At 40.2% G+C, this 22267-nt stretch overlaps 3 protein-coding genes and 1 long non-coding RNA gene across 12 annotated transcripts in view; 1 reads left to right on the top strand and 3 right to left on the bottom strand.

Moving 5' to 3' along the window:
• The window catches only part of lipeb (lipase, hormone-sensitive b), a 31253-nt gene extending 28117 nt beyond the window's left edge, over positions 1-3136 (bottom strand). The window contains exon 1 of one of the 3 annotated variants that reach the window (XM_039804837.1): positions 2925-3136. In XM_039804837.1, coding sequence (XP_039660771.1) covers positions 2925-3015 — 91 coding nt within the window. In that variant the 5' untranslated portion in view covers positions 3016-3136. The remainder of the gene's footprint in view (positions 1-2924) is intronic. The other 2 variants (XM_039804838.1, XM_039804839.1) reach the window with 2 other exon arrangements.
• Positions 2332-4585, top strand: LOC120561664. The gene is made up of 3 exons (XR_005639631.1): positions 2332-2465; positions 3870-4003; positions 4228-4585. It is a non-coding gene; the product is annotated as an uncharacterized LOC120561664 (long non-coding RNA).
• Positions 3251-6363, bottom strand: cd79a (CD79a molecule, immunoglobulin-associated alpha). Its single transcript, XM_039804841.1, has 5 exons — positions 6043-6363; positions 5267-5581; positions 4530-4645; positions 4183-4245; positions 3251-3991 (listed from the first exon to the last, which is right to left on the bottom strand). Exons 1-5 carry the CDS (start codon positions 6080-6082, stop codon positions 3866-3868), a joined length of 660 nt encoding a protein of 219 aa, XP_039660775.1. The 5' UTR covers positions 6083-6363; the 3' UTR covers positions 3251-3865.
• Positions 6364-6679: 316 nt separating this feature from the next.
• The window catches only part of arhgef1b (Rho guanine nucleotide exchange factor (GEF) 1b), a 50485-nt gene continuing 34897 nt past the window's right edge, over positions 6680-22267 (bottom strand). For 3 of the 7 annotated variants that reach the window (XM_039804828.1, XM_039804829.1, XM_039804836.1), the window contains 23 exons: positions 22141-22255; positions 21853-21882; positions 21191-21391; positions 20360-20501; positions 19231-19242; positions 18107-18271; positions 16713-16903; positions 16426-16572; positions 15994-16076; positions 15512-15637; positions 15061-15175; positions 14276-14376; positions 14024-14098; positions 13834-13909; positions 13182-13349; positions 12985-13072; positions 12725-12832; positions 12518-12582; positions 12279-12425; positions 12055-12180; positions 11121-11305; positions 10414-10518; positions 6680-9834 (listed from right to left, as the gene is read on the bottom strand). In XM_039804828.1, coding sequence (XP_039660762.1) covers positions 10444-10518; positions 11121-11305; positions 12055-12180; positions 12279-12425; positions 12518-12582; positions 12725-12832; positions 12985-13072; positions 13182-13349; positions 13834-13909; positions 14024-14098; positions 14276-14376; positions 15061-15175; positions 15512-15637; positions 15994-16076; positions 16426-16572; positions 16713-16903; positions 18107-18271; positions 19231-19242; positions 20360-20501; positions 21191-21391; positions 21853-21882; positions 22141-22255 — 2541 coding nt within the window. In that variant the 3' untranslated portion in view covers positions 6680-9834; positions 10414-10443. The remainder of the gene's footprint in view (positions 9835-10413; positions 10519-11120; positions 11306-12054; positions 12181-12278; positions 12426-12517; positions 12583-12724; positions 12833-12984; positions 13073-13181; positions 13350-13833; positions 13910-14023; positions 14099-14275; positions 14377-15060; positions 15176-15511; positions 15638-15993; positions 16077-16425; positions 16573-16712; positions 16904-18106; positions 18272-19230; positions 19243-20359; positions 20502-21190; positions 21392-21852; positions 21883-22140; positions 22256-22267) is intronic. The other 4 variants (XM_039804830.1, XM_039804831.1, XM_039804832.1 and 1 more) reach the window with 4 other exon arrangements.

Genomic DNA, 22267 nt, shown 5'->3' with positions numbered 1-22267 from the left:
GTGAAGCAAATCTACCAGACGCATTTGGCTGGTGTATGGTGCTAATTTTGAAGCCTGCCTACAACCTATAATAATATTTAAGTAGGTACTACTAGCTTTTGGTGGCACCTGTGGTAGACTTATGTGTCTTGAACAATGTTTATGTAGCATCTTTAAACATATGTGTCATTTGTGTATGCAGCAGAAATGTGCTTTATGTGCCCACTGATGAAGAAATATGAATGTTTGGCAATGAATGCAGAACATGGACAACATGTGCACACCCAAAATAGAGGAATAAGATGTAATTCAAAGAATCTATTCCAGGGGGAAATATGCACTTAGTTTAGACTTCTTGGCTGATATCACAGATGACAGTCCCATAATTCAAAGAACTGAGACATGACCCCTTACCCGGTCACAGAAATATAGAGATCCACAAACATACCCAGAACACTGAGGCAAATAAACAAAAGACACACTTTTGCTCTTATTGCTTAGGCTATATAGGCTTATTGCATGGAAGACATTTAGACATGTCACAATAGGAAATGCATGCATTTAAAAAATACAAATAATGATGGTTGAATTCCTTCAGTTTTAGGGTCCTGGTATTGTGCATGCTGGCATGACTTTCAGGGACACTTTACAGAAGGGCACTATTGTTACTGTTTTCAGTAACACCTGTACTTTCCCTACTACAAACCAACATGTCTTCTGGTTAAAAGGCCTATTAGCTGTAACTTCTGTACAAATACAAACAAACAACTAACAGTTCTTGTTTGGGAAAAAGTGCTTGTTTGCATTTGTGGCAAGAAATTACAGCCGGGCTGGTGCCTTCCTCACAGAAAACTTCCAAGCTATGGGCTAGTTTAATGTTGAGCTACTTCTTAATGCCAGTATGATTAACTGTGCTGGTCTTGTCTAGGCCGTTTCTAACTCATGGCTCTCTTGAGTTTCTCTTTATCAAATCTAAACAGACACATTCAAGATTTGGTAAATGTAAAGTCTGGGTAAGCCCAAGGATATGAAAACACAGTGACTGATCCTTGAAGTGGAACTCACCGTCACAATACAGTGTCCTCATCTATCTATGCAAGTAAAAAAAGTCTCAACAATCATTTGATGAGACCAGACAGTGGTAAAGGTAAAATTCCACCTTTAGGCCGTTTGTTTTTTTCCTTCTACAAGATATGGTATCTGGTCAGTCTTTTGGACTCGGCCAGATAACGGATACTCTACAAAATGCTCTGTCTACAGGAAGCAAGCTTTAAAAATAGCAAACTTTAGGCAGTCCACATGCGAGAGGAAGGGTCAACAGCAGGGGCTCTCTAGTGTCGTGTTTAGGAGGCTTTGACCCTTCTCCCAGACAGAGCACCTTCAAACGCACAAGGCCAAACTGAACAACAGGAAACTAGAAACAATAAGCCTCCACACCCCCTTCAAAGGGGATGCATCAGGCTTCCCTTTAGTTGTATAATGCAATGCATTTAAAGCTGCAGTAGGTGGAATGCAAAAAACACTAGGATTTGAAGTAGAGTGAGACCTCTTCCTGTGCATGAGCAGAACAGCCAATAGGAACACTCTCTGAAATGACCTGTGATTGTCCAAAGTCTCCCGTGACAGCTACATTTTCTAAAGCCTTAAAGTGCTCATATTATGCTCATTTTCAGGTTCATAATTGTAATAACGAGGTTGTACCACCTGCCATTTGTCTGATTTAAAGGCTTATTCTGTATAAACCACGTGTGGCTGATAGTTATGTTTAGAAGTCAGAGAGACTACATCTGTTCAGATTACAGATCATCTACAGTGTGTTGTTAATTAAAATCAGCAACAGATCGCATGTAGAGCATTTTGACAAGCTGATATATGGCTCTGATAACATTTTATTAAATCGGACCACAGTGTTTCTGTCACTTCCTGGAAACTGCCCGACTTTAAAGCGGATTTTTGTCACCGCCCCAGCTGCTGCCGCCTGCTCTCGTCCACTTTACAGGGGAGGCACAGTTCATCTCAAAACGAGCCTATTATAACGTGTGTTACAAAGTGACGCATGTTCGTCACAGAAGGGGCTGGGCTACAATAGAGCAGTTTGGAGCCATTTGTGAATAGAGTTTTCTGTTGGAGATGGTAAGTCCCTTTGGGCTTTTTCACTTTGTACACCTATAACATGCACAAAAAGAGATATATAACACTATAAAGGAAAAAGCCAAACAGCATAATATGAGCACTTTAAGCCGCCTACACATAATAAGCTGCTCTCATATCACATAGGCAAAGCTAATGACAGCTTCCCCTGTGACCCTATCAAGTCGTGTAATCGATTTATGTACTTCCGTGTGACGTTAGCTACCACACTCCGGAGGTTAATTCAGTTACACTAAAACACTCTATCCCTTTCTCTCTTGTTTATGTTTAGAGTACCTGTTCGGGTGTGTCCTGTCAGTGTCAGCAGCTGAAACTAGGGGCACAGAACGTGAAAGGTGAATATAAATGCAGCATGGAACCATATAAATTGTAGTTAAAGGATTCTATAGCGATGACATTACTACATCTGCTACACCTAGCCTAACTGTACAGCGCTTCTGTAGCTATAACCGGGGGATGCTCGTTAACTGTGGACATGCCAGCGAAGGAGGTTGACCGCCGGGCACTTTTTTCAGTAACGCTTTTAAACAGTCTACACACAGATTCCATCAATGCCACTGCATGCCGACGCGTTTTGATGTCATACAACAATTAGAGGACTTAAGCAGCTGAGACAGAGCCAGCAGCTATAATCCTAGTTCTTCATTTCGGCTACACAAGGCCAGCTAATGTATATGGTGCTAACGGACGCTAGCGGGAGGTGACGGCAGGGAGCGTCAAAAAGGGGGACGTAATGAAGGGGGAAAGCGACAGGGGGGCTGTGACGAAGTCAGCACGGTCACAGAAAAACTCACCTACTGGACCCTCTTTGTGTTTGGATAAGCGTCTTCCATTGACACCTTTCTCAAATCTGCTACTCCCACCACTCTTCTTGTTCGACGCCATCTTCACCCACTCTGTTTACGCACCGCCTCTCACATCTCGCCTACATACCTGCATGCAAGCGCCGAGGCCTGTGAAAGCCAATGAATGACTGTCCCGCAGTCCAGTAGCCAATCACAAGGCTCGGAAATCAACAATTATTTACCCCGTTGGGTTGGTTGTACAACTTGTCAAAAGAAAAGTGAGCCCATTGTACATTCAGCAGGGGCATTATTATTGTAGACAATTTATAGAAGAATTTGTTGGATTTTTTTTATTCGTTGAGTACTCACAGAAATGGAAGAAAGCAGATACATTGTCACACATCATAAAGCCATTCAGTAAAATGCAGGAAATTCATATATATATTTTTAAATGAACATTAAAGAAGCTGATAACAAAACAATCTCACCAATAAGTCCACTCAGAAGCTGTTCTGGAGATTTTGATCGCATCACACAAGTGTGCCTGGCTGCAGCTACAGAGGGTGTGTCCTCTGTTAAAGGGATACTTTGCCAAATTTAAACCAGTGTCATCTTTGTGTGGACAGTGGGTTTAGATGAACGGTGCTTGACTTCCCTACGTGGAGGAGCAGAGCAGTGGAGGTCTGTCGAGATCAGTTGAATTGCTATGGCCCTAACTGAGTAGACCCTTGTGAGGTTGTTTTGTCAACTGATGTTTCCAAGTTCAAAAATTAATGTTGCATCTGAAATTAAACAAGCTGATTAAACAATGTTATCAGACGCTAAAACTGTAACTGCAGGCTATGTACAAAATTCCAAATATGCGTGTTGGAGAATGTCCTTGAATTCAGATACAGTTAATCTTTTAAAATAGACTCAACACTCTCCCTTTCTCTATCTTCCCCTTTGATTCAGGGTTTCTCCAGTTGAATCTGCTCCTCCTCCTCTTTAATGTTGCCCACATCCTGGTATGGACCATGTGCCTGGGAGCGTTCAATCTGATCATATGTGGAACAACAATCGTCCAGATTTAGCCCCTGGGGTATGAGGTAAGGGAGATGGAAAAAAAATCATTGAAACATTTTCATGTTAAATTGATTAGTACAAGATAACGTCCATTCATATCTTTTTTTTGTTCCTGTTTTCAGCAACGTGACTTGGAAGAGTAGGTTATTTCTCACAAGCCTGCCATGACATGTTTGACTCAGACAGGATGTGACTCATTTACCTGATATATGTTTTCCTCTTCCTTCTTTGCTTTCTTTTTCTCCAGTTCATTTAGTCTTTTTGACTGTGAGGGGGAAGCAGACGTTGGTAAAGCTGTGAAATGGTGCAACTTCTCATGGAGGAAAGGCAAGAAAAATTATAAAAAAATATCCATTTGAGAAACGTATTGCTGTAGAGTCAAAGCACAACTGTCTTACAGATTGCAATAACTTCTAGTGTGTTGACATGAATGATATGCCATTTTAAGACATTTTTGTAAATTGCTGAAACATCAATGCTATGAGTCAAGGGGGCGTTGACAGATCAATGTACGGTAATGTACAGTCAGTCATAATAGTGATTTCTGACCTGAAAGAGAAGGGTGACAGAAGGCACAAGCACACACAGTAGCAGTAAGACTCCCTCAGCTGTCAGGATCTTGTTTTTGGTGCTTTCGCTGAGGTTTATTGTCTTCTCCATTGGTTCTAGGCATACAGACAGGGTTCAGAGGTGAAACAAACTCAACAAGTGTTTGCATGTTTTTGTAGTGAGAGTGCACACTTAAAAGAAGCAAAGGTCAGGTTAATCAGGGTAACCTAATATTTACTTAACATAATTACTTTTTATCAATCTATTATGAGATTGATTGCTTTGTTATATAACTGTACTATTTAGTATAAATAGCACAGTCTGATATAGGCCTATGTAATAAATGAATAAACAATTGATGCTTTTGTTAACACTTCTCATGAACTAATGTGCATAATCCCCAGAGGAGATTAGTGGTTGTTTTACATTTCCGCATCTGCCACCTGTTTCTAATGAGATTATGATGCAAAATGGCATTTCAGTGTGACAAATGCCATTAGCTTGACTGCAACTTGATTTAATCTTGGTGCTATTTAAAGTAAATGACTGGGCAGCAGACTGGTAATGAGACCATGCTGATGATGTATAGATTAACCAAACTGCGATATGCCAGGATGCTGCCACTCACACAGCTCTTGGATAGACTAACGTTAACAGGATTTATGGCTTATGAGGTGTTAGCTGTGCTTAGAGCTCGCCTGACTCCATCTCAGTCCATCACACACATGAATACTCACTGTAGACCTGCAGGTAGGTGCCATGTGAGAGGAGGCGGTTGTTCAGCAAACACTGGTACAGTCCAGAGTCATTCAGCTGGACTGCGTTGAAGGTTAGGTTGCCACAGAATAGGTTTATCTTGTGGTCTTTAGCCTCACGGCCTGAAAAAGCCACAGCATGTGGAGCCAGGGTTTTGTTGGAAGGGTGTTTGATCCAAGTTGTATTCACTGATACATTGGCACGGAAGCAGCACTCCAAGACAGCTCTCTGGGAGACATGTATCCTCAAAAAGGGCCTGTCCGGCTCTAAAGTAATCTCATTCTGAGCAATACCCACTGTGGAGGAAGTAGCAGTTATGTTGTTTTGTGCATTTGTTATAAATTTTTCCATTTTATTTTTTCATTTTAATCCAAAATTTGTCAAATCATGTATTATGACTGCATTTAACATACTAGCATAACCTGTATCAACAATGGACATGTTAAGGTCTTAAAAGCTGAATAACAAAAATAAATTGTAAATGTACAGCAAAAAATAACCAAAACTAACAGAACAACAGGATAGCACAGCCATCTGTTTTGACAGGAGATGTGGTTCATTGAAGCAGAACGCAAAAAAGCTAAATGTGAAAAAAGTTATATAGAGTACATACATATAGGCTACTTAGAGTATACTAGCACAAAGGTTCCACAAAACCCAAAAGATAATTGCATCTAGACATATATAAACTATTGAATATATTCTCTTTGAGTATTTCAATCAATATTGTGTCTTAAAATAAATTGATCTGACTCACCGACAAAGCTGCAGAGGAGAAGGTTTGTGACTGTCCCCATTGCGTTAACAAATGTTTGGTCCAGAGATTAAAAAACGTTCTGAAATAATGCAGATCAGTCTTTATACAACACTGATCCCAGTCTTCACTGCTATTGTACTAACGCACTGCTGTTTTTCTTTTTCTCAGTCAGGATTTACACTTGAATGAATTTGGACTGTCCCACATTTGCATAAAAGCTATATCTGCATGCATTTAGAAAATAGATTGTTAAATTTCTTCAAAAAGAATACTATGATGCAGGCCAACAATTCCCTTTTATGTGCATACACTGTATTTTGTGCATACACTGTATTTTAAAAGGAATATACAGATACAGCATATGGTTTATGAAATCAACATGATCCTCGTACAATCCATCTCAAAACCCTGTGGTTATAAAAAAGTGAAACAAAACTAACCTTGAACCCCAGATTTACTTTATTCTAACATAGGTATTAGGTCATAACTATATAAAATGACAAAACAGGAATTTATTTCCCCAATTTATTAAAAAAAGAATTAAAAAAACAGAACGTACCACAAATGTCTTCCTAAGTATACATCATTAAAGAGCCTTTTACACGATAAAAAAAAATCAAAACCCAAATACACAGTATAGTTCTTGCATATTCATTGTTTATAGATAGACATGATGGTAGATGCCTGTATCACAAGAAGCAGTGTCTTTTATATACAGGGCACTGGCTGAGTTGGTGGAGGGCTCAAAACCTATTGCTCTAATGGAGGTGAACACAAAAACACAATCCTGGGATGATCTCTTAATCATTAGTCATTTGTCATCGTCTCTCACTCTGAGGTCAATTTTACACTCCTCCGTTTGATGGACAGCGCAAACAAAACAGGGATTGTGTTTGTAGACTTAAGAGCCCTTTAAGAAGAAAACAACTTGATCGTTGGAACAAGGCACCACTCTATAAATCCATTTTCTATACATCTAGGTGTTTGTATATAGAATGCATGAGGAAAAGCATCTGGAGGAGGGAGAGCAAGAAGTGCCTGTAGCAGTCGTTCAGCCATTGAGTGAAGACTTTCACTGTAAGCTGGTGTTAATTGGGTTTCACCTGCTGACCACGGCAGTTTGACAGTAAAATAAAATCCCTGGTTGAGATGACCTGTTGAAATGTATCCCATCATTAAGCTGGATAGCCACAGTGCAGAGTGGGTTTGCGCTTTAACGTGCACGCCAAAAACACATGTGGTTACAATATTTGCATATTTGTTCAATTCATTCATGCATAGACAAGTTACAGACAAGTCCCGTCTCTCTCACCGTTATGGCCAAATGCATAGTACATAATTACAAAAGCTTGTTTGAAAAACTTAACAAAAACAGTAACAAAACCTCCCCTGACCCGTTTAAGTAAATCAAATGAAATATATGGTAAAACTGTGCGGTAGGAAAAGGTGATCATGCTATCACAAGTGAGGGTATTTAAGAGGTGTATGTATTGTAGCTAATAAGCTTAATAATCAAAATGAGGGGGGCTAATTTATGCTTTTTCTTAAAAAAAAAAATTCTTCAAGCTAACATCTATGTACATTTTACAAGAGGAAAACATGGGGAGAGATGGCAGTAATGTTCAAACACAAACTTACAGCATGTTGTGACTAATGGCAACATTTGCACAAGATCCCACTGAGGTTCAGAGGGCATATGTTGTTGTGGCAACAACGGTGAGAATGCATATCAGGAAGTGATCATGATCACAGTGCTGGTAGGAGCGACGCTGGACTGAGAATGCAGTTTTCCTTTCTCAAAACCTTCAATGTTTCCTTTGTATCCTCACTGTCTTGTTGCCTTGTCCTTTTTCTTTGTTGCTGGAGCTGGTCCCATGTGTTCAATAACAGTCCACTATCCAGGTCAGAACAGTACAGCTTTTGGCAGTTACACTGGCTTTTACACACACTTACTGACCCAAACAGACCTTTTTGACACCTAGATGTGACGAAAGTCACTGAAGTGTATGCGAGAAATCACAGATTCTGTTTGGGTTTGGTCATAAAGCTAGGGCAGTCTAACATTCTTCATCTTGGTATCTATGTATTTTTTAATGACAACCAATACTTCCTTCTTCTATGTGCTTTTAAAGTCCCTTCACTTAAGTTGCAACATGTTGGTGTTTGGGTAGAGGGAAAGCAGCTGCAGGCTGAGTGATCACTCCGGCATCAACATTACATTACCTCAAGTGACAGATGCTGCTACACAGGTGAAGCAAGTCATTAAGAGAATTACAGCTTCTGTGAGGATCTAACGGTGCTTTGTTATGTCTTTGGTCCTGTGTGCACGGCCACAGTTATGCCACTACTAGAAATTATATCATCATAATTATAATTACAATCAACTGCTGAATGAAATACAAAGACACAAGCTCAGTTTTGATACAAATATTGCTATCAGAGAAGAATAGAACCTTTTGCTAATAACATGTGAATCTAACGTCATATAATACAATTTATAACCCCATCTTAAGTCCATGTTTTGGATCAGGAGCTATGAATCTGGGGGAAAGGGGACACTGTAGAAATGATGCTGGCACTAAACGACCTTTGTGAACACTGCTGTAGCGCTGGGCCTTCAGTGTGTGTAGCTGTATATGTGTGTGTTTTTCTCTAGTACAGTGAGAGCAAATCCAAATCTCGTGTTTTCTACACATCGTCTCATGACCATCTGGTTCAAGCTAGCTTCAAATTAACCAAAGTGACCTCTAAACTCACTCCCCATCCCTACTCCCTTCTTCACTCTCTACCTTCATCTTCATTACACATTCTAGGTTTGCCTTCAAATGTTTCTTTCTTTTCTCAAACACATTGCTCTATCTTTTTTTTTGGCCCAGTGCTGTAACAGTTTCACTAAGGCGATGCAACTCACTGACCCAACAACAAACAGAACTCAGAGGAATAAATAAAAGCGGTAAATACAAACAAGTCTCCATTATTAACAGCATGATTGTCTATAGTGCCACTATTTATAAATGTTTCTATGTGAAGTAATAACAGTAAAAACCCGCCAAACAAGCACATCCTTAATTAAAAACTTTGTAACACACATACACACACTTCCTTGCATTCAACCTTTTCAATAATCAGGGCTACTTACATGAAGCCCAACTGTTTAAAAACTGTACTGAATAGAGAGTAAATACATTTTACAAAAACAATGATGGTTAAACTTGGTTTGATAAAAAGTGCATCTCTGTGGTACTTTGGCATAGACTAGAAATAACACTATATATCAGCAGTAGTATTTCAATACATCTTCAAATGCTACATTGCCCCCTTTAGGCTTCCACATGCTTATAGCCAACCTGGTGGGAAAACATTGGATTTCTCCTTTACTGCACATCTGCTATTGGAATAATGTACATTATTTTCTAGCGTGCATGTTTCTGGTGTGCATATGTGTGTTACAGCAGATCGCAATCATGACATTTTGTTAGGCAGCATCTCTCTCTCACAGCAAATTATTGCTTCATTTTTTTGGCACATCTGAAAAAACAACCTCCCACTCAAAAGTAGGATGTCCTGTTTTCTTTTTTTTTTTCTTTATATACCTCTCTACCAAGCATGCACGCAAACAGACACACATACACATGTACACACCCTCTCATGTTCCGTCACTGAACCACTGCACTGTGCATAAAGCCCCCTAGCGCAGCAAAGGGTCCAGGCATGACTTATGAGGGTTTAGGAATTTCCAGGGAAGCCTCTGAAAGTCACTCTTTCACTCCAAAAACCAGCACCAGTAAAAATCTAAACAGAAGAAGAGACGTGGGAAAGTTTGAATGTGAGATAACATGTTTCCACTGGGGATGGGATAGGCACTTTTCAAAATCCTATTTTTGGTGATATTCTTTTAAAAAGACACTAAAAGAGACCATCAAGTCTAGTAAACCTGACTTACTGCACATTAATAATACAGAAATGTACATAGCATTACAATTATTATTTATTATGGTTTGTTTTGCATTTCATTCTATGTACTTTTAGTGGTCTAGATTTGATCTAATTTAAATTAACTTGATTTTACCATGTAAAACACTCTGTAACTCTGATTTGAAAAGGCCATTAGAAATAAAGTTTATTGTTATAATATCATTATTATGGAAGGCATGATAACCAATTTTATAATATAATGTTTTTGCAGGATTGATGCAGGAAATGGCACACAATCACGGTTTGTTGTTGAAAAGTATCTGGTGTCTCTCCACTTCATAAAACCTATGCCCTTGATAATAATTGATGATACTTAATCCAATACTTCTATTTAAATTATACTTGAGCATCACTTTAAATATATATAATATACTTTAAATAGTTCAGTGTTCTCACCTAGTGGCCAGCAGGTGGCATGATGGTGTCTCAATGGAAGTTACCCCCCTCCAGTGAGAATTTGGAAAGGGCCTCCTGTAGCTTGTGGTGCTCATCTTCTACAGTCTGCCACACACAAAATCAATATCACCATAGGAACTGAGGACAGACACTCACATCTCCACACACACACACACACACACACACACACACACACACACACACACACACACACACACACACACACACACACACACACACACACACACACACACACACACACCTCCACCTCCTCCTCCTCCTACTCCTCCTAACATCCTCTTCGTCTCCCTCGCTGCTTCTCTGACACATCCCATTGCAAGCACTGGACATAATAGCCATTTTCAGAGTCCAATTTCACAAGGCAATTTTCAGCCAAGCAATAACAGCAGTGGTTAAATGGTTTTCTATTCTCTAGTTTCTCTTTTGTGCCATTTTGGCCCCATTTGTCCAAAGTATACCACAGCTCACTCCTTACTTAAGTTATCCTCAGTGAAATCCTAGATGTCTCTTTCTAGTCGGCTCCACCTTTTGTTATGGCTCTCATTTTTATCTGCCCCTGTCATACTACCTGCTTGTTGCTTAACTCTCTCTCTCTCTCTCTCTCTCTCTCTCTCTCTCTCTCTCTCTCTCTCTCTCTCTCTCTCTCTCTCTCTCTCTCTCTCTCTCTCTCTCTCTCTCTCACACACCTGTAGTCTCTTTAGTTGTTCCTCCAGACTGCGGAGCCTCCTGCACACTTCCTCCATCCTCTCCTGGGACATCACCAGGGGTGCACTGATGCTCCTCTCCTCCTCTCCCTTCGTCCCCACACCTTCTTTTTCACAAGAGTTATTGCTCTCCTCCTCCGCTCCCCTGTCTGTGTCCTGGCTTTCTTCTGTGGCGGGAAAGACTCAATTTAGATGGGTCATCACTCAGTTTTGTTTTTAATTGCAGTAAATTCACTAAACACTAGTAAAACCTTGGATTGTGAAGTTTCCTGGTCACAGTGAAACGTCCTTTGTTTTTTGTTTGTAATGAAGAGAGGGAAAAAAAACAAAAAAAAAAAACATACTTTTCTTCTCATGAAACATCAAAGAAATTATAAAGCCAAACAATATTTGGATATTAACAAGCTATACAACAAAAAAGGAACATGATGTTTAAAGTAATAGTTTGACGTTTTGGGAAATACATGTGCTTATTAGGATTGATGAGAAGATTGATACCAGTCTCATATCTATAAGTTGAATATGAAGTTAAAGCCAGCAGGCAGTTAGTTTAGCTTAGCATAAAGACTAAAAACAGACAGAAATAGGCGGTAACAGCTAGCCTGGTTCCATCCAAAGTGCCTACCAGCACCTCGGAAGGTCACTAATTAACACATTATATCTAATTAACACATTATATCTTGCTTGTTTTATCAGTCCAAAAAACAAAGAGGAAAAATGACACTTCTTGGTTGTAAGCAGTACCTGGTATTTTAACTTCACAGCAATGATTTCAGGAAGTCCCTGCTCACGGCCAACAAAAAGTCTGCTGCCCCCGTAACACAGCAACTTGCAATTTTTACTTACTTGCAAGAAAGTGAATTAAGATTTATTTCCAAAATTTCAACCTATGCCTTTAAAAAACACAAACGCCTACCTGTTGATTGACAGCTATCCATTTCTTGACTGGGCCTCTCTGAATGCTCCTCTCCATTTTCTTCATCAGGCTGCGAGTCTACTGATAGACTGATGCTGCCGACCAACAGCCTTTTCAGCAACATGACTAACACAGGAGACACATTTATTAGGACAGGCAAGCTACTATGAAAGAAAGGAAAGACAGTTATATAAACAAACATCTATAGAAGCACCCTCATTCACCTTCATCCAAAGCACTGTTGGCCACCTTCTCCTGATCGCTGTTGGAGTGGCCAATCAAGTCGAAGCCTTTGTCTGACAGGAAATCAATCAGCCTGTGTCTGGGGTCTGAAGACTTGTCATCCGTCCACTTGCTGTCCTTATCTCGATCTACGGACAGACATACAAGGCTTAACTTTGGCTCCAGCTTTCAGAAATGTGTAACAATAACAAATGTGTACTGTTTATTAAGTGTTCAGTACATAAAGTCTCACCACTGCTGCTTTTCAAACCCCCATTCTCAGTCGGGCTCAAAGGGGCAGTCAGTCTGACAGAGAGAAAATGACCAAAGAAATGACATATTTTAAGATGGGTGAACTTTGGCAGGCGATGAATATGTCTTGCTCTTTCAACAAACATGTAAACACACACACACACACACACACACACAGACACACACACACACATACGTGGAGGGACTGAAAGGAGGTCCTCCACTTCCAGGAGGCAGTGTCAACCTCATGGGTGCGCCACTCTTCTTCAGATCGTCCACTGCTGACTTTATGACATCAGTCCAGCTGTAAACACACACACACACACACACACACACACACACACACACACACACACACACACACACACACACACACACAGTGCAAATCAGATTACAATTCATGCTATGCTTCTGAAACAAACATGGTTAATCTGTTTATTTCTCTCTAAGACTTACATTTTCCTCTCCCCAATAGACTGAGCCACCAGTTCATAAATCTGTGCACCGCTGTCCCAGGTAAATATCACATAAAAGGCCTTGCGATCTGACAGAATAAGAAAAAAACAGCAATTGGAAGGTCGAATGCTATTGATCTGACAATGGAAGTGACCGTAATAGTCTGTAAAACTACTGTACTGTTGTGTGCGGCTAACCTGTGGCCACCTCACGTAGGAAGACGGAGTCCAGCTTGATGATGGGGCTCAGCATCTGCTTACCCTCCTGCACAGCGATGTTACTCTTGCTCTGGCATTTGAGGACCATCTTGTCGTCCTGCCTCTGTAGGAGCACCAGCAGGTCCCCAAGCAACACACACTGCACCTCTGAGAGACAGGAAGGAGAAAAGATAAGGACTATCAGTTTTCTCAATCCCTCATTGGTCATTTTTTTATGTGTATGGCTTCATTACTTTAGATTGCTCTTTTTAGATATGTATATTTATTTATTAATGTATTTATTACCAATTCCACATATAGTTTATATAGGGTAAAGCGTATGGCCTTGATTGTTAATTGAGGTTAGGTTATTGAACTGGATATTTAAAAAAGGAAGTCAAGGGGAAAGCCAATGTGATCTAAAAAAAAATGACTGACACTGCAGCTGGGTTTCCTTTTATAGCAAACTTGAATCTACAAACTTGAAAAAGGGAAATGAAAACAGAAATATCTGATCCTAATTTTTTCAATATCTCAAAATAAACCATTAATGAATTAGTTAATTAATAACAAATAAGCACATTTTTAAATGTGTGTATAAGGTTTGTTCTTGTTTCTGCAGCATTATATATTTACAGCAACATATATTTACCAATTGCCTTCTCCTTTGTGACTCTCCAGGTCACAGAGCCTTCATAAAGCATCTTTTTCTGAGTCAGGTCAATGTTCTACAAAAGACAGTGGGAAAATAATGAGCAAAAACAAAACTTAAAACATCAAAGAAACTTAAATCTGTAAAGTACAACAGTGTGTGGAATCAAACGTTGGTAAAAGAACCTTACCTTATATTCAGTATAAAGCTCATTACTGGGTTTGAGCCCTGATGTGTCCAGTCTTCGCTGGTAGTCCTTCAGAGTCTGGGAACAGAGAGAAAGGTTAGAGTGTTAGACAGAGGACAGACAGCACAGAGGAAGAAGTGCAAGCAGAGGAACAAGCAGAGACCCTCAGAGGTCTTAAAATGAATTTACAAGACTCCAATTGGTGCTCAATCACTACATAGCAGTGTGTTGAGTGATGGATTGTGTGTTTCTCACCAATAGGTTCTCCATCACTTTGACCTCCTCATTGACATGGTTGAGGATTTTTCTGCAGCACTCTGCGCCGTGCTGGATCCTGTCCTTTTCTGTCGGGTTCTCTGTGGAGAGACAGAAAACTCAGAGTTGAGAAAAATACAGCTTTCACAGCAGAGGCCAAACAAAAGCAATGAATCATGAGCGTACCAAAAAATATGGGACGGACAATAATCCATTGTTTAAATGTTTTGCTGGTGTGCTTAAATTAGTCCACGTTTATCCTGTGCTTTGATGCAAATTGGCATGAGGTACACAACATTGGCATAATAATCCTCTGCATTCTGACATAAAAATATGTAATTTACTCATAATTTCAACATGTACACAAACAGATAGATCATCAAATGGCTGTCATGAAAAATACAAGCCCATGTATCAGCTTCAAAATCTACATAAACATCAGACATGTATTCATCAAGTATTTAATTTGCAGAAATAACAGATATATTAACAATTAACTTATATAATTTCCAAATAAAATATCACAATATACAGAAAGTGGATATTGTGATATAAAATATAATGTGATAGAGGACTTTTGACATTTTAATAATTAGCCTAAAGTCACCTGTAATCAGTAAAAACATATGGTCTCATAAATGTGTTTACAATTATGACACACACACACACACACACACACACACACACACACACACACACACACACACACACACACACACACACACACACACACACACACACACACACACACACACACACACACACACACACACACACACACACACCTGTGCTTTTGGCAATATTCTCCAGCAGCAACGGGTATTTGGTCAGTCTCTGCATCTCTATGGGAATAATGTCCTTGAGCTGCAGCCTGCGGCACTGGGGCTTACTCTCTGCCTCCTGGGATTAAAGCACACACACATGACCACCTATGTGACCACTTGCATCTATCTTTTGTTCTTAATTACTATTCATACATTTTGTAATGATCATTCTGGTGATGTCTGGGCAGGGGTGTGGGGTGGGGGAGGTTAGTATGTGAGTGAATGTGTATGTTGTAGTATAATGTATTGTCCTTTGTACTGTCCAGTCCTATCGAGGAACCTCTCGAAAATGAGATGATACATCTCAAGAGGTATTCCTTGTTAAATAAATAAATAAATAAATGTCCATGCATCTGTGGGTGCATCCACGTGTGTCATTCTGTTAAAACTTTAATAATCTCTGTGTGTATACCAGTATGAAGGAGTTGAAGCGTGGCTCTTTCTTCTGCCTGCTTTTGATCTGGTCCAAGGCCCATGACTGGTGACTGCAGAACCGGGCTGTCAATTTCTGGAACCACTCCCCTTCTGTCCCTCCAAACTGGAATGCACACACGGACAAAGACACACACAGACACACACAAAATCACACTGTGTTGTGATAGCCAAAAGTAAATGAATAAAGCAATGGGCAGATGGGGAAAGAGCTGGAAAATGTACAGAGTAAAGACTAGCAACTAATATAACTGTAGCTGTTATAGCCAATATTTTACTTTCATAGATAGCTTTCAGACTTGATAAACCAACTAAATCAGATTTTGGCACAACTATTGGCAAGTTATGTTGAATAAAATTGTCAGCACGTACAGTATCTGTTGGAGTTTTCCCAGAAACAACACACCTACTGAGAGAAAAGAGAGATTGGACAATATAAAGAGAACAATTATGATGACTCACTCTGTTGAGCACTGTGGTGCTGATAGATTTGACTATGAAGTTGTCATCTAAACGCAGTTTCTTCAGGTTCTCGTAGAAGTTATCTGGATTCACAGGCAAAAAAATACAAAATGTACATATAAAATACAGTGAGCAGTTCTTTATACGACAGTAAACAAGCGTTTTTTGTGAGTGATGAAATTGTTCTTGATCCTTGACTGTGCACCCACTTACAGTATATACTGTTGAAGTAGACTGGTTGTATTTGCAGTTACCTTTATCACTGGCAACAAATACACACAAGCAGCTTCACATTCAGAGTACAAATTTAGATTCACTGTATAATGGTTTGCTTGCTGTGTGGAAGGAGAGCACTAGCTTCCCAGTTCATGTGTCTGACTCTGGGAGGATAGAAACACAAGTCAGAAAAGGCCCCTTTGCAACATCACTTACAGTGCATTTCAATGATCTCATCAAGGTTGGGGAAGATGGCGGCCAGCTCAGGGGAGGCCAGGAGCCCCTCTCTCTCCAAAGGCTTGGAGAAGATCATCTGAAGGACACTTAGCATCCGCACGTGGGCATGCTCAGTTGCAAACAACTCTGAGAGGGGAGAGGGAGTAGACACGGTATAAGAAATGCTAAAACATCTTCAAAAGAAGGACTGCCTATACTGCAACTGTATTTTATCTGCACATCTGTTTCCTTCTCATCATGTGCTGCTTCATCTCTCTTCTCCTCACCATTGATGACCTCCTGCCTCTTGGTCTCCTTCTTGCTGAGACTGGACAGGGCTTCAGGGGGAGCCAGCTCCCTCCAGTTGGGTGGGTCATGCTCGAACTCCAGGAAGCGGGGCTCCATCTCCTCCACCTGTGGGGAGGGGCTGGTGGGGGAGTGGCCGGGCCCTTCAGGAAGTAAAACTGGTCCCTCCAAACTGAGAAAGAAAGGAAGGAAGGTGAAAATGGAGAATTTTTGTGTGTCATTGATTTAGACTGGTTACTACTGCCCAAACCTAATTCAAGTATGACCCAGGTGGCTATCAAGTGATGTGACTAACACATTCACTCACACACACTAGTGGAGGTTGTTGGCTGTGGAACAACAGTAGCTGTGAACAGATCGTTGCATTTCTAAATGCACACCAGGGAAGTCTTAATATTAGATAATGCAAGGGTGTTTTAATGGCTAGCCAGAGCATATAGCAGATAAGCTATGTATGTATCAATGTCCTGTTGGGCTTGTAGTTTAGCTACAGTATCAAGTAAAGCCACACATGAATATATTTAAATAAATAGCAGCTAGTATTGCAAAATCAGCCAGCTGACTAGCTATTAATATCTTACGATGACGATAAAACGTATAGTGCTTCAGAGAAAAAACTATGATTAAAATGAGAAAGTATAAAAGTAATGGTGGTTTTCTCTTGCACGGTAACCATCATGTGACGGGCTTATTAATATATTAATTGATTAACTTTAAATCGACACCACTACACTTTTAAGTGTTTATTTTGTCATCTTCTTCTGGTCTTGTTGTTATACCACTACCATATGCCCAAAGCTGCTCTCCACTTGATCTCCATGATGACAGCAGCTGTCATTGTAAGGATTGCTCAAGAAAATATACAAAGAAAGTACAACTGACTGTGTTGTGGATTTACAGTCAACTAACAGCAAGTAAACTAACTGTTAATGAAGGGCTGGCACCTAATGATTACCCAATGGTCAAAACTGACCAAACATTGACCTTTCAGTGAAAATAAGAGTGCTGTGTAACTGTTACTCACTCCCAGTTGGTCACAGCACTGGTCAACGGTTCCATCGGACAGTGAATTATGACTCATAAAACCCGTCAGTCAGGTTGATTCATTTGGTTTGTGTCTACATGAAGCAATGGAAATTTGCCCTTTAAAAATCATTTACTTTAAATATCCTTTCAAAGTGATCTACCTAATAGTTCTGAATGAGCCATGTGGATTTGATCCATCAATATTCTCATTATTACCAACTATTTTGTTCAACTGCTTTCTGATTATTTCAGAACTGCTGCACTGCTGACAGTGTTTGACAGCCTGTCTGTCCCTGCTGTGCACCTCTCCAATCAGAGAGACATTTAGAGTTTTTTTTTTCCATCTTACGGATGGAGGTGCTGGGGGATGAGCGGGGTAGGTGTTGTTGTCATGGTACAAGGCGGCTGGAGGTCCACATCACTACGAGAGCGGGACTGTTTGGCCCGGGTAGAGCCACGGCGGCGTGAGGAGTGCCGGTCCACGCGGGCACTCTCGCTACGAGTCACTTTCTTACTGTAGGGAGGGAAGGTGGGAGAGGATGAGGACGGGATGTGGAAAGATAAGGACAGAATAGAGGGAAGGAGGAATTGGGATAAAAGGTGGGAACAAATGCAAGAGAGGACAGATGGATAAGAAAAAAAGGAAAAGAGGCCACAGGAAGGACAAGATGAAAACAAGAACAAAAGTATGGATGGAGGAAACAAAGAGATGCCACATAATGAAAAGAGGAGATACCAAAAGGCAGTGGAAATAACAACAAAAAATTTTTTTGAAGGGAAGGACAGTAGAAGAGAAAGTATCAAAGTCAAATGCAGTCAGTGTGCACAGACGTGTGTTAATTGTGAGGGTAAAGAGGAGAATAAATGATTTAAGGTACACAGGATTTACAAAAAAAAAAAAAAAAAAAAAAATTGTTCACAAAAGAAAAAGATCACATCAACAAAAGATAAGAGAAAGAGAGAAAATGAGTGAATATGTATGACATATGACATGCATACTAGTTAGACTATAAAATATAGAGTATGCTTTGTAAACTATAGACATGGTAGAACTTGATTACCAACACTTTCTACATTTCCTTATGAGTTACTGGGAGCCAATGTACAACAGTATGTTAAGAAAGTAGCCATGCATTGCTTCTACATAATGTCTGTACCAGTTTTCAGTTAGGCAACTTTACTGGTCATGTATGTCAACAGTTCTCCAAATCCACACAGCGTGCATTCACATCCACAAAAACAAAAAACAAAACTGATCTTAATAATTAAAGTTATTCCAATTGCTTCACACGCAGCAGGAATATCATACTTAGCCATGTAGTGTGTTTCTGTTGTGTATCAGAAGTGCAGGGCTCAATGTGAGGTGTGTATGCATGTAAGTGTTGTTTGTTTAGTTTGTATGTTGTGTGATGAGTATAAGGCCTGAAGCATGTCCATGTCTGTCTGTCTGTCTGTCAAGGCGCTGACACCCACCTTGTCTTCCGTCTGTAAAAACACGGGACACCACATCATTACACACCTGCCTTTGAACAACTATTAGCCACAGTAGCAACTATAACATGCAAATACACCCCTCCAACATGATATACTAAACTAGTTCTAACCACTGTCAGAGTAGCATGCCAAATAAGATGCCAAAGCCCCTGGCACAACATGTAACCGCACACACTGTGGAGACAAGCAGGACAAAGGATGGGCCCTGGCCACAGTAGACGCAGACACCTTGAAAAGCACACGGGGCGAGCGACAAAAACTAAAATATAAAATGAAATTTAGTGCCCACTTTTGAGTATTAACTATACAACAGCACAGTGTGAAGATTAATTACTTTGCATAAAACCTTGCTGGAGACTAAGTAGCCAATCTTCATTTCTTTTTTTTTTTAAAGCTTAAGACAAACATTAGACAAAATATCACCATTTCTATATGTTAGCTAAAATGTCTGACCTAAATGCCAAACCTGTTTACTGGGTAGAAAGTTGCAGCATAGAAAGCCTCATCTTTATTCAGTGCGATACAACCATAACAATTACAAATGTCTCAGTCTAGAAGAAATTACCAGTGTATTGACGAACAAGTACCTGAATCCAATGAAAGAAAACAAGTCAGAACGTAAACATTATGAGATGCACAACACGACGCACACAGAAGAACACAAATAGGACAGAATGATATTAGGAAGAGAGCATGCGTGCCATTGTGAGAAGGAAAAAAAGAAGAGAGGGCATGAGGGAGAGGAAGGCAAAGGTCTGGAAGGGAAGATTGGGTCCGAGTTCACCTGATGAGGTTTTTTTTTTTTTTTTTTTTTAAATCTGCAGGCTCTGTTAGCTAGCGAGCAACAGGCAGCATGACAAAAGCTTGCACACAGCAGGGACAGACTGCTGGGGGAGTTTTACCACGCTCCCTCAGCCTGAGCACTTCAGACATGTATCCCCCCTGGTCATTAGATATATACAGTCTCTACACCTCCCACACAGTCTAATTATATTCTGCTTACAATCTCGGTTATTTCCTATACTTGCTTGTTGAGTCACTATACTGCAGTTATAATCTCACTCCCTGGAGCCTACTGATTTTCTTACTACCTCTCCACCCTCCTCACCTGTCTTTCTCCACGTTTTCCTCTGTAGGATTGTCCATGGGTAAGAGAGGCTCCCCGATTGTCAGCCCTACTCCCAGCCCGACAGGGGACACATCGCCCCCGTCTGACAGGGTCGGAGGCTCTAAGCGATTGCTTGAGAGGCCTGGAAGATTCGAAAAGGGGAGCGCAAGAAATAATGAGGGGTTATGTTTTGCAATTTCTTTCTGCTGAAAGATAATTAGTTGGTGCTTTCATCCAGTAAATGAACAAATGTATATCTCTTCAACAATAATGTAGAAATACAGTCTATTTAGATTTTTATCTTTTGCACAAGAAAAAAAAAGGGCACATTTTCACTTTGAAAGCTGGTATCACACAATCTGTTACTGTTTATATGCCCACATATATATCATGTTTATTAAGGGTTTGATACATCAGTTGAACAGCTATCTTGTTGAGTCTTGAGTGTGCCACTGGACTAATCAAGACTTTTCAGTGTTTAACTGTAAGCAATTAATAAACTAATACATTTTTAAAAAATCTGCTATTAACTGATTATTCAAAATCACATTAAATGATGCATTTAAAGCATGCTAACAAGATGGTGTTGATGATAGACATTATATTTGCTAAACATCAACATTAGCATTGTCATTGTGAGCATGTTAGCATGCTGACATTAGCATTTGGCTCAAAGCACCATTGTCTACTTTATATCCAGCCTCACAGAGTCGTTTGGGTGGCTGTAGTCGTGTTTTATTCATCAAATTATCAAGTGATTATAATTAAACACTGATAAAGTCATTACCTCCAGACTCCATATGACACAGTCTAGTTGATGGGCAGGCTTACCGTCCATGTGTGAAGACTCGGGGCTGTTGGCGGTGCTGATGTTGTTGCCTGACCCATCACTGACCTCTAACCCAGGCACGGAGGAGGCGCTTCCGGTGGGACAAGACTTCTTGCTGGGGAGGGAAGGGGCTGCAGGGTCGGTCAAGGAGCCTCTGCCGGGAGTTGGAACCTTACGCTCCTGATTCACTTTCTCCTTTTCCGCTAAAGATGGGGAGGAATACAACAAGTTTAACAGAGATGAACTATAGATAAAGCTGATGCAGAAAAACATGACCCAAGAGCACTTCAGTCAGTGAAAAAGGTACAGAGACTTTGTGAGACAGACAGACAGACAGACAGACAGACAGACAGACAGACAGGATGAGTATGGTGCAATCAGGGCCTCTGTAGTTAATGAGAGGGTTAGTTCGGTGCAAGAGAACACCCACAACCCAAGGACGAGACGTGTGAGGTTATCTGGTGATTACAAAATATACAGTACAACTAATTCTTCAAACGACCACCCTGAAACCCAGGAACAACTACACAATGCTCCACCCACATCCCCTCACAGTTTGATTTGGGACATGCAGACATGCTTATGGAGGCTTATGGGTTGATTAGTAGGGATGTGACCATTCTACAGAAAAAAGGAGGGGTCGGGAACTCTGGACGTCTAGTACCTTCAGCCTCCGTTTTAGTTTTGACGTCAGCTGTAACAGGAAAGAAGGGCAGGACAACATGTTCTCATATCCAGACCATTAATAGACATCCATATACTACATATAGTTCTTTTAAATGTCATTATATTTACATACATGTAAAATGTATATCATGTGTACATTTAGAGATTGTAAATACTTTCAAATATCATTCATAAACTGTCAGAAATGAAATACTAGATACAAGAAAAATAACAGTATAATAGGGCTCATGTGTGATGTTTGCCAAGACACAAAGCATATACATACTGTTGCCTGCAATCCAGCTGGGGATGCTAGGAAACACCCCTCTGGGCTTGGCTTTTGTCGATTCTTCCTTCTTAATCTGAAAAGATAAGGCCTTTGTGGATTCATCCTTCTTATTCTGAAAAGATAA

The sequence above is a fragment of the Perca fluviatilis genome, chromosome 7 (genome assembly GCF_010015445.1).
Source record: "Perca fluviatilis chromosome 7, GENO_Pfluv_1.0, whole genome shotgun sequence".
NCBI lineage: Eukaryota > Metazoa > Chordata > Actinopteri > Perciformes > Percidae > Perca > Perca fluviatilis.
Note: the sequence above shows the minus strand (reverse complement) of the source record. Positions and strands in the feature narration are given on the sequence as shown.

What these genes read in the sequence shown, in the direction of transcription:
- cd79a (XM_039804841.1), bottom strand. Translation starts at nt 6,082, where the DNA reads ATGGGGACAGTCACAAACCTTCTCCTCTGCAGCTTTGTCG. An exon ending in TCTCCTCTGCAGCTTTGTCG is followed by an intron (nt 5,582 to 6,042) that starts GTGAGTCAGATC and finishes CTTCCTCCACAG; the next exon opens with TGGGTATTGCTCAGAATGAG. An exon ending in AAGAGGAAAACATATATCAG is followed by an intron (nt 3,992 to 4,182) that starts GTAAATGAGTCA and finishes CTCATACCCCAG; the next exon opens with GGGCTAAATCTGGACGATTG.